A 14,365-nucleotide genomic window follows, 5' to 3' on the forward strand; every position below is an offset into this window, starting at 1 on the left:
TCTAAACTCCCCAACATCTGAAACCCTAAAAAACCAGAAATTCTTATACAACCTTCATTAGTAATTCTTGCTATTCACCACTACTTCAAAAAACAAACCAAAGGAAAATATTACCTACCCCATGTCCATGACATTTCTTCTGAACATCACAGTCATAATTTAGAACAGAAGCATTTACACACTGGAAATTTCTACAGACCTGAAAAAAAAAGAAAGAAACTAAGTGAAGTAAAGAAAAATTGAACACATTAATAAAATACCCAGAAATAAAAATCTTGGTAAAGACTACTTCATTAAAGAATTCTTTCATAGTTTTAAGGAATGGGTAATTCCCATATTGTATTTTAGATAATATTGAAAGGTAAGTGCTAATGATATAGATTCAATGATTAAAAAAAAAAACCAAAAAGGATATAAGACCTAAAAAAAAAAAAAAAAAAACAAACTACAGTTTATCCTTGAATATGAATATGCATCTGAAAATCTTAGACAAAATATTCACAAATGGATTTTGGCAACTCAAAACTTACCAGACAAGTTGACTTCAGGACTAGAATACTCAACAATATGAAATGCTCAGTTATATCTCTGATAAATTGTGATTATAAAAACAGATATCAAAAACTGAAAAATTTGAAACACTTCAGTTTTTGAAGTCATTTTGGAAATAAGAATAAAGGGATACTTTGTCAACAAGGCAAAACCTGTCTTCTAGTATCATGACTATGATAAAATAATAGAGGTGATTTTTATTGAAAGTAATATTTAGGCCGGTGCCGTGTCTTAACAGACTAATCCTCCACCTTGCAGTGCCGGCACACCGAGTTCTAGTCCCGGTTGGGGCGCCGGATTCTATCCCAGTTACCCCTCTTCCAGGCCAGCTCTCTGCTTTGGCCCGGGAAGGCAGTGGAGGATGGCCCAAGTGCTTGGGCCCTGCACCCCCATGGGAGACCAGGAGAAGCACCTGGCTCCTGGCTTCGGATCAGCGAGATGCACCGGCCACAGCGGCCATTGGAGGGTGAACCAACGGCAAAAAGGAAGACCTTTCTCTCTGTCTCTCTCTCTCTCACTATCCACTCTGCCTATCCAAAAAAAAAAGTAATATTTAAAATCAATCATTATTATTTCATGGTTCTAGAAATTCTATTTCATGCAATGAGATATGAAGTTCTAAATATTGCCATCAGTGATTTAAAAGCTTTATCTCAGAAAAATATTAAACTAAATTTGTAAAGGAATAATCTACAACTTATTAAAAAGACTTCCGTTTCCTAGAAGTTGGTATCTTTGTGAAAAAATGCTCATCTGTGACAAATTAGAAAAAAGAATCCTGGGGGTGGGGGTTGTGTTATAGCAGGCTAAGCTGCTGCTCATCCTATATGAGTATGGGTTCAAGTCCTGGCTCCACTTCTGATACAGCTCCCACGCTAATGCACCTTGGAAATAACAAAAGATGACTCAAGTACTTAGACCACTGCAACCCACATAGGAGACCAAAATGGAGTTCACATATCCTAGCTTTGGCCTGGTGCAGCCCAGCCACTGCAGCTTTTTGGGGAGTGAATTAGCAGATGGGAAGACTTTCCTCTTTTTCTCTGTATATCTGCTTTCAAATAAATGAATAAAGCTTTTTTTAAAAAATGCTAATTTTTTAAAAGATTGTTCGGTGATAATTTACATTTTTATTAGGTAGCCAACTATACATGATCAGAATGTTTAAATAACCTACTGAAATGAAGAACAATTAGAAAACAAACATACAATAAAATATCAATAGGTATCTTTACCCCTTTAAAAACACACAATATTAAACATTTAAGGAGATACATGTTTACCCTCATTAGACAGTATTCAGTGTATGCATGTATAGAAACATCACATGATACCCCATGAACATATACAATGTTTATGTGTCAGTTAACAATAAAACTAAAACAAAAAAAATTTTTTTAAATGTAAATACACAAGTGTGAACAGAATTGTACTTGGAGAATCTCCATATTCTGCTTCTTCCAATAATTTTCAATTAATTTTTTAAAGATTTATTTATTTATTTTAAAGGCAGTGCCACAGAGAGGCAGAGGCAGAGAGAGAGAGAGAGAGTGAGAGAGACATCTTCCATTTGCTGGTTCACTCCCCAAATAGCCGCAACAGCTGGAAATGAGCCGATCCAAAGGCAGGAGCCAGAAGCCTCCTCCTGGTCTCCCATACGGGTGCAGGGCCCAAGCACTTGGGCCATCCTCCACTGCCTTCCCAGGCCACAGCAGAGAGCTGGATTGGAAGCGAAGCATCCAGGTCTCGAACTGGTGCCCACATGGGATGCTGGCACCACAGGCAGTGGCTCTACCCACTACACCACAGTGCCAGCCCCTCAATTAATTTTCAAATAAAAAATGCAAATAAGATTAATGTGTTAATATCTCACAGATTTGCTTTTAAAAGAAGAAGAAAAGGATGTTCTCATTGGCAGTGTCTACTTTGAGGAACAGACAGAATCAAAGTGGAATAACACACTGATAAACCTCACGAAATGTATAACACTAGCACGCACCCACACCAACAACGACCAGCCACACACATTAGGAGAGCAGAGGAAGTAACAACAGGACTTCTACATAACTAGTTTCACAATGCAAGTCTGAAACCAGAGCTGAACTACCTATGACAATCAGAATGAAGGTGAAGAGCTTTACTTTTTCACTTTTTCCCTACCCGATGATTGGTCTGTCCTCTAAAAAAAAAATGTTGCACAAATATTTAAAGAGTAAAGTCTGAGGCAGCTGTTTGGCTCAACAGTTAGGCCACCACTTGTGACATGCGCATCTCATACTGGAGTAGCAGTTCCAGCACAGGCTATTCCACTTCCAATCCAGCTTCCTGCTATTACACTTCCTTGGGAGGCAGCAGGTATTCTCTTCATGGACAACTTTTTGAAGGACTCAAGTACTTGAGTCCCTGCCACCCATGTGGGAGACTTGGATTAACTTTGGGCTCCTGACTTCTGCCTGGTGCTGCCCTGATGATTGCAGGCATTTGGACAGTGATTCAGCAGATGAAAGATCTCTTTCCAACACTCTCTCTCTCTCTCTCTCTCTCTCACTAACACACACACACTCTCTCTTTCTCTCTCTGTCTCATGCAAATAAAATGAAAATAAATAGTCAAATAAAAAAATTTACACTCCACATCTTAAGTAGAACCAAATTGTCAGGCCATTCAAACATCCCACAGTCCAGTCTTTGGTAGAAGCCAGAAAGGACTGCCTTGAAAACTCTCAGAAATCAGGTGGTCATTTAGCACCATGATTAGGACACCACTGGGGTGCCCTCACCCTTTATCAAAGCGCATATGTGTAAGTCCCAGCTCTGCTTCCAATTCTAGCTTCCTGCCAGTGTACGCCCTAGAAGCCAGCAGGTGATGACTTAAGTGCCTGGGCCCCTGCCACCCATGGGGGAGATCAGATTGAGTTTCTGGCTCCTTACTTTGGCCTGGCCTAGTCGCAGTTGTTGTAGATAGAAGACCTTTCTGTGTCAATCTGTCTCTGTCTCTCTCTCTTTCAAATAAAATTTTAAAAGTAAATAATTTTTTTTTTTTTTTAAATCTCAGCTATCTGGGCCGGCGCCGTAGCTTACTAGGCTAATCCTCCGCCTTGCGGCGCCGGCACACCGGGTTCTAGTCCCGGTCGGGGCACCGATCCTGTCCCGGTTGCCCCTCTTCCAGGCCAGCTCTCTGCTGTGGCCAGGGAGTGCAGTGGAGGATGGCCCAAGTCCTTGGGCCCTGCACCCCGTGGGAGACCAGGAGAAGCACCTGGCTCCTGGCTTCGGATCAGCACAGTGCGCCAGCCGCAGAGCGCTGGCCTCGGTGGTCACTGGAGGGTGAACCAATGGCAAAGGAAGACCTTTCTCTCTGTCTCTCTCTCTCACTATCCACTCTGCCTGTCAAAAAAAAAATAAATAATATATATATATATATATATATATACTTAGATAAGAGAATACTTTTTCAAAAAGTTCGTGGAGAAAATAAAATAAAAGATAAACTTATTCTGTTGGAAAAATAATTTTACATTCATGCATAGTTTTTCTATACTGCACATTTTCCATGAACTTTTTAGAGACCTCTTATCTAAGAGACCTCTCATATAAATAAGATTCCAGTATTTTCAATATTTTTACAACAACAACTACAAACATGTTATGTAGTATTTGAAGTAATGGTGGTACATTCTACTTGGGAGAAATCAGTAGATGATATTTTTATTTTTGACATCTGTGAGGAAAAGTATTCATGTGTTTTACGACTATTAAGAAAACAATAGTAGAACAGAAAGAAAAATATGTATAACTTAAAAAGCACACACATATGGAATCAGTATTGTGGCATAGCAGGTAAAACCACAGGCTGCAACACTGGCATCCCAAAAGGGCATGGGTTTGAGACCCAGCTACTGAACTTCTGATCCAACACCTTCTTGCTAGTGGACCTGGGAAAGCGGCAGTCAATGGCCCAAGTGCTTGGGCCCCTCCACTTGTAAGGAGACCTAGAAGAAGCTCTGAACTCCTGGTTTTGGCCTGGCACAGCCCTGGCTGTTGAAGCCATTAAGTGAGGGAACCACCAAATGGAAGATGGCTCTCTCTTTATCTCTCCCTCTCTTTGTAACTCTTTCAAATGAAAAAAAAAAAAAAAAAAAAAAAAAGCAAACATGTGCACTTAGCACACAAATACCTAATCTGTGTAATACAGCAAGAAAATAAAAGAAGAAAACATTTAAAAATCATGTAAAACACCATTAAATAAGAACACAGAAATAAGATGAAATTTTTTAAAATTAAACTATACCAATAAAATCCAAAAGCCCAACAAAATTATACAATTACAAAAACATAGGAGAAAGTTTATATTACATTGGGATACAGAAAGTTTTTCTAAGCATGACATGAATCAAGATAAAATACATGATTGAAAGCCGGCGCCGTGGCTCAACAGGCTAATCCTCCACCTAGCGGTGCCGGCACACCGGGTTCTAGTCCCAGTCGGGGTACCGGATTCTGTCCCGGTTGCCCCTCTTCTAGGCCAGCTCTCTACTGTGGCCCGGGAGTGCAATGGAGGATAGCCCAAGTGCTTGGGCCCTGCACCCCATGGGAGACCAGGAGAAGCACCTGACTCCTGCCTTCGGATCAGCGCGGTATGCCGGCCACAGCGGCCATTGGAGGGTGAACCAACGGCAAAGGAAGACCTTTCTCTCTGTCTTTCTCTCTCTCACTGTCCACTCTGCCTGTCAAAAAAAAAAAAAAAAACATGATTGATATATTTTTTTTTGACAGGCAGAGTGGATAGTGGCAGAATGGACAGTGAGAGAGAGAGACAGAGAGAAAGGTCTTCCTTTGCCGTTGGTTCACCCTCCAATGGCCGCCATGGCCAGTGCGCTGCGGCCGGCGCAACGCGCTGATCCGAAGCCAAGAGCAGGGTGCTTCTCCTGGTCTCTCATGGGGTGCAGGGCCCAAGCACTTGGGCCATCCTCCACTGCACTCCCGGGCCACAGCAGAGAGCTGGATTGGAAGAGGGGCAACCAGGACAGAATCCAGCGCCCCGACGGGAACTAGAACCCGGGGTGCCGGTGCCACAGGTGGAGGATTAGCCTAGTGAGCCGCGGCGCCGGCCTGATATGATTTAATACCTTAAATATGTTTAAGGCAAAAAAATGACAAATTATAAATCACATTTATAGGAGATGTAATTGACAGTTAATATACTTCATATAGGAGAAACCCTTAAAAATAACAAAACTACAAATCAACAAGAGAAAAGAAAGATATGAACATAAGCTTCTCAAAATAAAAAATTAATGGACCTAATAAACACATGAAAAGATATTCAAGCAGGGAGATGCTAACGAAAATAATAATGATGATTTTTGTCACATCAGGATGCCAAAATTGAAAAGACTGGTGTTGACAAGAATGTCAGAGGGAAGACATATACAGTTAAAAGAATGTAAATTACTACTACTACTCTGAAAGCTAAATGGGTAATTTCTATCAAAATCTTAAATGTATATATATATCCCTTCATCTAAAAAATCTGCTCCTAGCAATCTACCCAATAGAAGCACTCACAAAAACAGATGAGGTGAAACAGAAAAGTGTTCAGCATTAGTTAAATAATTGTTTTATATATAATGGAATGAAGTAGAAGGCTCTCTGCTCTGTGCTACTGAACAAACACATTTCAGAACCTGATTTAAAGTCAAATCGATGTTTGCATTCCAAAATGGTGAGAGGGGGTATATATACATTTGTGAAGGCTCAGAAACAGTACTCTACAGACATATAACATAGTGGTTGTTAGTAAAATGACACGGTCTTAATGGCACGCTCTTATCTGTGGCACTATCTAAGTCCGAGCACCATCTAAGACCAGATACCATCTTAGGCTCTGGCCCCGGTCGTCACCTTGCACAGTAAGCTTCAGTCCTAAGCTCAGCCTGGCTAACTAGATGTCAGGTGGCCAAATGGCCCAACCACAAGCGTCAGTCCCACCCTCCACCTTAACATGATTCCTTGCTCTCACTTCCCTACCCCCTGCAAGGGTATAACAGGACCTGCATCCCACACACAGGTGCTCTTGACCTCTCTCTCTCTTGTGCTCATGTACTCTCCCTCCAGCTTGTCAGATTCTACCCCCTACCCCCAATAAACCCTTTCCCCTACTCAAGTGTTTAGTGTGTTTTGTGGTGGCCTTACCGTGGTAATAGTGTTTACCCTTAGAAAATGCGTTTGAGAAGAGGAAGAATGAGTAGGGCACCAGCAAGAGAACTTTATCTTTTGTTTTATACCATTTTTTAAAACTTTTTAACCATGAAAATGTAATAAACGATCTTCCTTTCCTAAAAAGATTTTCTCCAAAGGAAGAAAGAATTTAAGATTGAGATACAAATTCACAAGACACACACTTAAAATGACACTGAAGAGAATTAGGCAAAAAAACCTATGGGGTGGGGGGTGGGGGAGGCGGAGATTCCAAGATGGCTGAATAGGAAAAAGACATGCTGATTTTGACCACGGGAAGATAACAGAAGAAAAGAGGAGGAAGTGCATTCCCAGCGTTATCTATCTGTTCTATATCCCAGTGCATCTCCCAATTGGAGAAGTCTGCAGTGGACGTTCTACAGAAAGAAGAGAGACAATACAAACACGCAGCAGTGAGCAAGGACACCACCAATGACTAGTGCAGCTGGGGGCTGAAGGAGCCGCCAGCTTCTGAGAGAGGTAAGAACAGACTGCAGCACCCATGTTACTAATGATACTGCCTGAAAAAGAGCCCTGCAGACCACAGTGATTTTCAGTCTGGCCGGAAGCCCTAGCTGAGCCCACTCAACTTCTTCCCCATCCCCTGACAAGGGCATACCAGGACCAGAAGGGAGACAAAGGGCAACTTAACACCAATAAAGGCTGTGGCAGCTCTTGCACACTCAACTAGGGGATTTTATCAGATAAATCCACATTCACCACTGACACTGAGTCTGGCCTGAGGATTGGCAGGGGCAGGACTCCCACTGAGAACTGTGAGTTGCTCCAGGGCTCCAACTGACAAGGCAGAGCACCCACAGGCAGCTGGACCCTGGGAACATCTCTGCTCTCCCTGTGATTGGGGCAGGTTTGCGGGCCTGAGACTGTGGGAGCCTTGTGTAATGTGACGTAGGAATTCTGTGACTCAAATATAGGGCATGGGGTGTAGCTGGTTCTCTGGGTAATCACAGTGTCTGGCATCAGAGGCCCAGAGCCCCGTGACTGCCCACGGTGGGTCAATGCAGAGATTCCATGCTCACAATGAGGACTGCACAGATGCTTTGTGCATGCAATTCATGTGCCAGCATAGGTGAGAGTAGCTAAATTCATATGGAAACACAAGAGATCCCAAATAGCTAAAGCAATCTTAAACAACAAAAACAAAGTCAGAGGCATCACAATACCAAAATTTCAGGACATACCACAGGGCAATTATAATCCTAACAGCCAGACATGTAGTCAACAGATGGAACAGAATGGAAACCTCTGAAATTAATTCCTGCCATCTACAAGCGACTTACCTTTGACAAAGGAGTTAAAGTCAGTCCTTAGAGCAAGGACAGTCTGTACTGAACAAATGCTTCTGGTAAATTTGGATCTACACATGTAGAAGTTACGAAACAAGACTCTTACCTTACACTTTATACAAAAATTACTCACAATAGATCAAGGATCTAAATCTATGACCTGATACCATCAAATTACTAGAGGACAACTTTGGGGAAACTCTGAGACATTGGCAAACACAAAGACTTCTTGGAAAAGATACCAGAAGCACAGGCAATAAATGAAAACAAAATAGACAAAAGGGATTACATCAAGCTAAGAAACTTCTGCACTACAAAGGAAACACTCAGCCAAATGAAGAGGCCACCAACAGAATGGGAGAAAATATTAGCAAACTAGGCAACTGATAAAGGCTTATTATCCGGAATCCATGAAGAGCTCAAGGAACTCAACAACAACAAAACTAACAATCCAGTGGACTTGAATAGATGTTTTTCAAAAGATGAAATCCAAATGGCCAGCAGACACATGAAAAAATACTCAGTATCACTAGCCATCGGGGAAATGCAAATCAAAAGTACAATGAGGTTTTACCTCACCACAGTTAGAATGGCTCTCATAGAGAATTCAAATGACAAATGCTGGAAGGATGTGACGAAAAAGGTACCTTAACCCACTGTTGGTGGGAATGTAAACTGGTACAGCCACTGTGGAAGACAGTATGTTGATACAGACCCACCATTATGACCCAGCCATCCCACTCCTAGAAATTTACTCAAATGAAAAGAAATCAGCATATGAAACAATGATCTGTACCCCTATGTTTATTGCAGTTCAATTTATAATAGCTAAGATATGGAATCAACCCAGATATCCATCAACTGAAGACTGGTTAAAGAAAATGTGGTATAAATACACTATGGAATACTACTCAGCCATAAAAGAAAAAAAAAAAAAGAATGAAATCCTGTCTTTTGCAAGAAAATGAATGCAACCGAAAACCATTATACTTAGTGAAATAAGCCAGCCCCAAAAAGACAAATACCATATGTTCTCCCTGATCAGTGGTAATAAGAGTACCTAACAGGTAATCCACAGAAGTGAAATTGACACTATACTATGATTTTGAATAGCCCTTGTCTTGACTGTTGAAGAACAGTGTTTTTGTTGAATACTTAGTGTACTATTTGTTGAATACTTAGTGTAGAGTTTATCTTATGAGTATAAAGTTAACTACTGAAAATAGATCTTTGTAAAAAATAAAAATGGGACTAAGAGAGGCAGGATGGCCGGCGCCGTGGCTCAACAGGCTAATCCTCCGCCTGCAGCACCGGCACCCTGGGTTCTAGTCCCGGTAAGGGTGCCAGATTCTGTCCCAGTTGCTCCTCTTCCAGGCCAGCTCTCTGCTATGGCCCGAGAGTGCAGTGGAGGATGTCCCAAGTGCTTGGGCCCTGCACCCACATGGGAGACCAGGAGAAGCACCTGGCTCCTGGCTTCGGATCAGCGCGGTGCACCGGCTGCAGCAGCCATTGGGTGGTGAACCAACGGTAAAGGAAGACCTTTCTCCCTGTCTCTCTCTCTCTCTCACTGTCCACTCTGCCTGTCAAAAAAAAAAAAAAAAAAAAAAGAGAGGCAGGAGGAAGAAAGGTGGGAGTGAGGGCAGGAGAGAGGAAAAGGTGGGAAGAATCACTGTGTTCCTAAATCTGTACATATGAAATGCATCAAGTTTGTGTTCCTTAAATAAAAGGTTTCTAGGTTAAAAATTGTTTCTGCAAAAATTAAAGAAAAAAGAGAAAGGAAGAGAGGAAAAGGATTGACAGAAGGTGGAAGGGAAGTACTGCTATCTTCTTAGTATTATATCTATGAAATACATAAAATCTGTTCTCTTTACATTAATAAATATTTTTAAAAATAAAAAAAAAAAACACAGGATCAATCTGAATATAGACCTACCCTATGATTCAGCCATCCCATTTGTGGGAATTTACCCAAACCAAAAGAAATCATCATATTAAAGAGTTATCTGTGCCCACATGTTCACTGCAGCACAATTCACAATAGCTAAGAAATGGAATTAACCCAGATGTCCATCAACTGTTAACTGGATAAAGAAATTATGGTGTATATATACACTATGGAATACTACTCAGCTGTTAAAAAAAAAAAAAAAAAAAAAAAGAGGAAGAAGAAATCCTGTCTTTTGCAACAAGCTGGACACAACTGGAAACCATTATACTTCATGGAATAAGGAGTCTCAAAAAGACAGATATCATATGTTTTCCCTAATCAAAGGTAGCTAATAGAGTACCTAAAATGTAATATATTGGAATGAAATGGACTTTTGGGGTTTAATGACTGTTTACAGCCCTTGTCTCTTCTGTTGAGGAACAGTGTTTTTTTATCATACTATTTGTTGAACTCTTATACTTAATGTAGGGTTAATTTAATTTTTACAAAGATCTGTTTTCAGTTTACTTAATGAATGTAAAGTTAAGAGTGGGAATGGAAGAAGGAAGAAGAAGAAGGGTTGGAGCATGGGCAGGAGGGAGGGTAGGGTAGGAAATATCAATGTTCCTAAATCTGTATATAGGAAATACATGAAGCATATATATTAAAGAATTTTTTAAAAAACAATAAAAATATATAACGCAAAAAATAAAAAGATAAAAAACCAGGATCAATTAAAGTAGAATTTCACACAAAAACAATGTAGGGCAAACTATGTTTGGAACTAACAAAAAATATAATCCATAAGGAAAGTGTAATAAGAAACTAAAACAAAGCATCATCAGTATTCTAGGTTAAAAAATTACTTATAGGCCGGTGCCGTGGTTCACTTGGCTAATCCTCCACCTGTGGCGCTGGTACTCTGGGTTCTAGTCCTGGTTGGGGCACCAGATTCTGTCCCAGTTGCTCCTCTTCCAATCCAGCTCTCTGTTGTGGCCTGGGAAGGCAGTGGAGGATGGCCCAAGTGCTTGGGCCCTGCACCCGCATGGGAAACCAGGAAGAAGCACCTGGCTCCTGGCTTTGGACTGGTGCAGCACACCGGCCATAGCAGCTTTGGGGAGGTGAACCAATGGAAAGAAGACCTTTCTCTCTTTCTCACTAACTCTGTCAAAAAATTACTTAAAGAATAAAGGAAAACGAAAACAGAAAGCTACTAGGAGACTTTATCATTGCTTTCTCTATTAACAAGACCATCACATGGGAATGTCAAAGGCCTGAAAACAAGGATACTTCAAAAAGTTTGCAGTAAAAGGAATTAAAAGATAAGTTTAGTCTAGTACAAAAGAAAAACTGAAATCTATGCACAGATTTTCATAACACACATTTTCCATGTTATAGGCAAGATTACACTCTTCAATTAACTCAGAACATTGATCAAAATATGAAAACATTACCAACTCACTGAACAAGGGTATCTTAGTGTTTCATTCCAAACTCAAAGAAACACCTGATAGTCTTTAAGCCAAAAAGCATGCTCAATTTCCAAAAGTAAAGAGTTAGTTTTTCAGTAAATATTCATCACAATGTTGTCTTCTCCTATGTTTTGCTGGATTTCAAACCAGGCAAGAAGCATTTTAGTCTGTTACACCAATACTTTCATAGAAAAATCTTGTAACTTTGGTAACCCATAGATTTCTAAGTAGTCAAGCAATCTGGTAAACTGCATCATTGCCATCATAAACTCATCCCACTGTAGATTCATTCAGCCTACAAATATCAATCAAATCTAAATTTCAAGGCTAGACAATTCTCAATGAAGGTGACAGAACACTTCCAAAAGCACTTCCCAAGAACCAAGTATCTGTTGTCCTTTTTTTTTCATTTAATTTTAAAAATCAAAATAATATATACACAATGGTTAAAAACCAAATGGTGCTGAAAGGCTTCTGATAAAAACAACTTGCTGATCAACACTTCATTGGCTGTACTAATAATCTAAGGGTAACCATTGTTTCTTTCAATAATTAGCTCTTTATTTTAAACAAGTACAATATTTCCTGATTTATCTATTTTCAACATCATCAACATCCTTTTGAATTCAGCTTTCTTACATAACCCAAAATGCATCTCCTCTACTTTCTCCAAGCATTGCTTAATATTTCCACCATTAATGTTGGGCTATTACTGATCAGTATATAACAACCCACCACTCACCAAACAAATCAGAACTAGCTGAGAGAACACAGAACAGGCCAACAGCAAATCAAAGCTCCATCTTTATTACTAATAAAGCACAAATTTAACGGACTCCTGACACTGCACTCCAGCATCAAATTTATATGCCCAGTTACAGGTTGCTTTGGACAACCACATGCCTCTCCCACAGAAGCAAAGCCTGCCTCATTAAATTTACTGCAAGGCTGAGACAGCAGACCAAAATGCATCCATTCTGCAGGAAGGCAGATCAGAAAGAAAGAGCAGAAGGGCTGAGCCACCCGTGCCAGTGTCTCCGATCAAACTCAAGAGTTGGACCAGTGTGGTGGAATGAGAAGGCCATGCCAAGATGGCCACTGGCAACAGAAAACTGCCTGGCAACAGGCTGTGACTGGATGGCTTCGGAAAGTGCCTGGCAACAGGCTGTGACTGGTTAGGGCATAGACCGCCCCTTGACCGGATTGGCTGCCTTGGCTATATAAGCTGCTGTATCAACTGAAATAAATGAGTCCGTGGACTGCTGCTCGCCTCTGGCCTGTTTTCACCTGGCTCCTGGGGTCTGTGTGGTGACTTCACACCTCTTGTCCCCACCATGCTCTCCTCTCAGAAGGAATCCACCTCAACAGACCAGTCACTGTGCCTCCCTTGGAGAGCAGTGAAAGAGGATCAGCCTGAGGCAGGGAGTGCAAATTCCTCCACCAGGAAACAGGAAGTAGAGGAGGAAACTGGAGGAAGTGTCTCTTGCCAACAATTAAGACAAAAACACTGCTGATTTCAAAATTAAGTATAACGAGTATATTTCCCTTCACTAATAGCTTTTGTTTTTTACTACAGTTAAAACTTGCCTTTCTTCTTTTACAACCTTTGTCATATCCTCAATATTTTTCCCTCAAGAAAGTTACTATGTCATATCCTCTCTTTCTCTACAGACCTCTACAGGATCCTGTTGCTCCAACCTGAACTGTACACATCTGCTCTCTTTACCCTTGAACAGGGCTTCTATCTTGGAATTTCTCCTTGACATTCTTCTGTTTCCTGAATTAGAATTTTTTTTTTTTTTTGGTTTACTTGCTGATTTGTTGGAACATTGCTTTAAATGATAATCTAAGAAAGAATGAATAAAGATAAATGGTCTGAACCCTTCAATGTCTAAAATGTTCTTACTAATACCCTTGCATTTGACTAATAACGCGATTTAAGTACACAGCTGTGTACAAACTAGGTTGAGAATCATTCGAAAACATGAAAGGAATGCTCTCCTGCCTTCCATTATTCAGTTATGAATCTCATTTCTTTATATGTGACCTGTTCTTCATTTGGTTTTTGTCTCTGGATACTTTTAGGACTTTTCTTCAGCAGTACAGGCTGAATATCCTTGATCCAAATTCTGAAATCCATAATTGACGTGAAATCTAAAACTTTTTGTGTACCAACATGATACTCATAAAGTTTTGGGTTTCAGAGCATTTCAAATTTTTTTATTTGCAAATTAAGAATGCTCAACTGATAATGCCTATACAAATATCCTAAAATTCAAAATCCTCCAAAATCAAACATTTTTTGTTCCAAGCATTTCAGAAAGGGACTATTCTACCAATAAGCTCAAAGTTCACAAGTGGCCCTTTTCTCTATGTTCCTTGACTAAATTAAATATTTAAATTACTTGGATTTTGTTCCATAAATACCCATATGTCCAATTATTATGTTAATGAAAAAAATCTTTTTAATGTTTAAAGAGATGGAAATGCTAATCCAGATTTGATCATCACACACTGTATTACATGCTGCACCTTACCAAATATAAAACCAAAATTAAAAAATACATTAGTTGGATATAAAACCCCTTTTTTCATCCTCTTAGACTTTTAATCTTTTTTCTTATATTTTCTGTCTCTTCTGTGCAGCTCCCTCAAGAGTTAGCTGATTTATGTAACACAGTTAAGTTACAGACTTCCGGAAGAGAACTGTGGGCTATGGTAAGGACACGGAAATAGGTACCTCACAGGACAAGGACAAAAACAGTATCAAAAATCATTATCTTCTGATCTTTTACCCAGAACAAGCAACTGCTGGTGTTCATTTGACAGGGCCAGAGAAGGAGGCTGTGGGGCTAGTTTCTTTCCAGGTAG

At 40.3% G+C, this 14,365-nt stretch overlaps 1 protein-coding gene across 3 annotated transcripts in view; it reads right to left on the bottom strand.

Annotated features, from left to right (window-relative positions):
* ADAM9 (ADAM metallopeptidase domain 9) overlaps window positions 1–14,365 on the bottom strand; it is a 151,187-nt gene that overhangs the window by 36,099 nt on the left and 100,723 nt on the right. For all 3 annotated transcript variants that reach the window (XM_062212891.1, XM_062212892.1, XM_062212890.1), the window contains one exon: window positions 119–199. In XM_062212891.1, the coding sequence (XP_062068875.1) occupies window positions 119–199 (81 nt within the window). The remainder of the gene's footprint in view (window positions 1–118; window positions 200–14,365) is intronic.

The sequence above is a fragment of the Lepus europaeus genome, chromosome 16 (assembly GCF_033115175.1).
Source record: "Lepus europaeus isolate LE1 chromosome 16, mLepTim1.pri, whole genome shotgun sequence".
In the NCBI taxonomy this organism is placed as follows: Eukaryota; Metazoa; Chordata; class Mammalia; order Lagomorpha; family Leporidae; genus Lepus; species Lepus europaeus.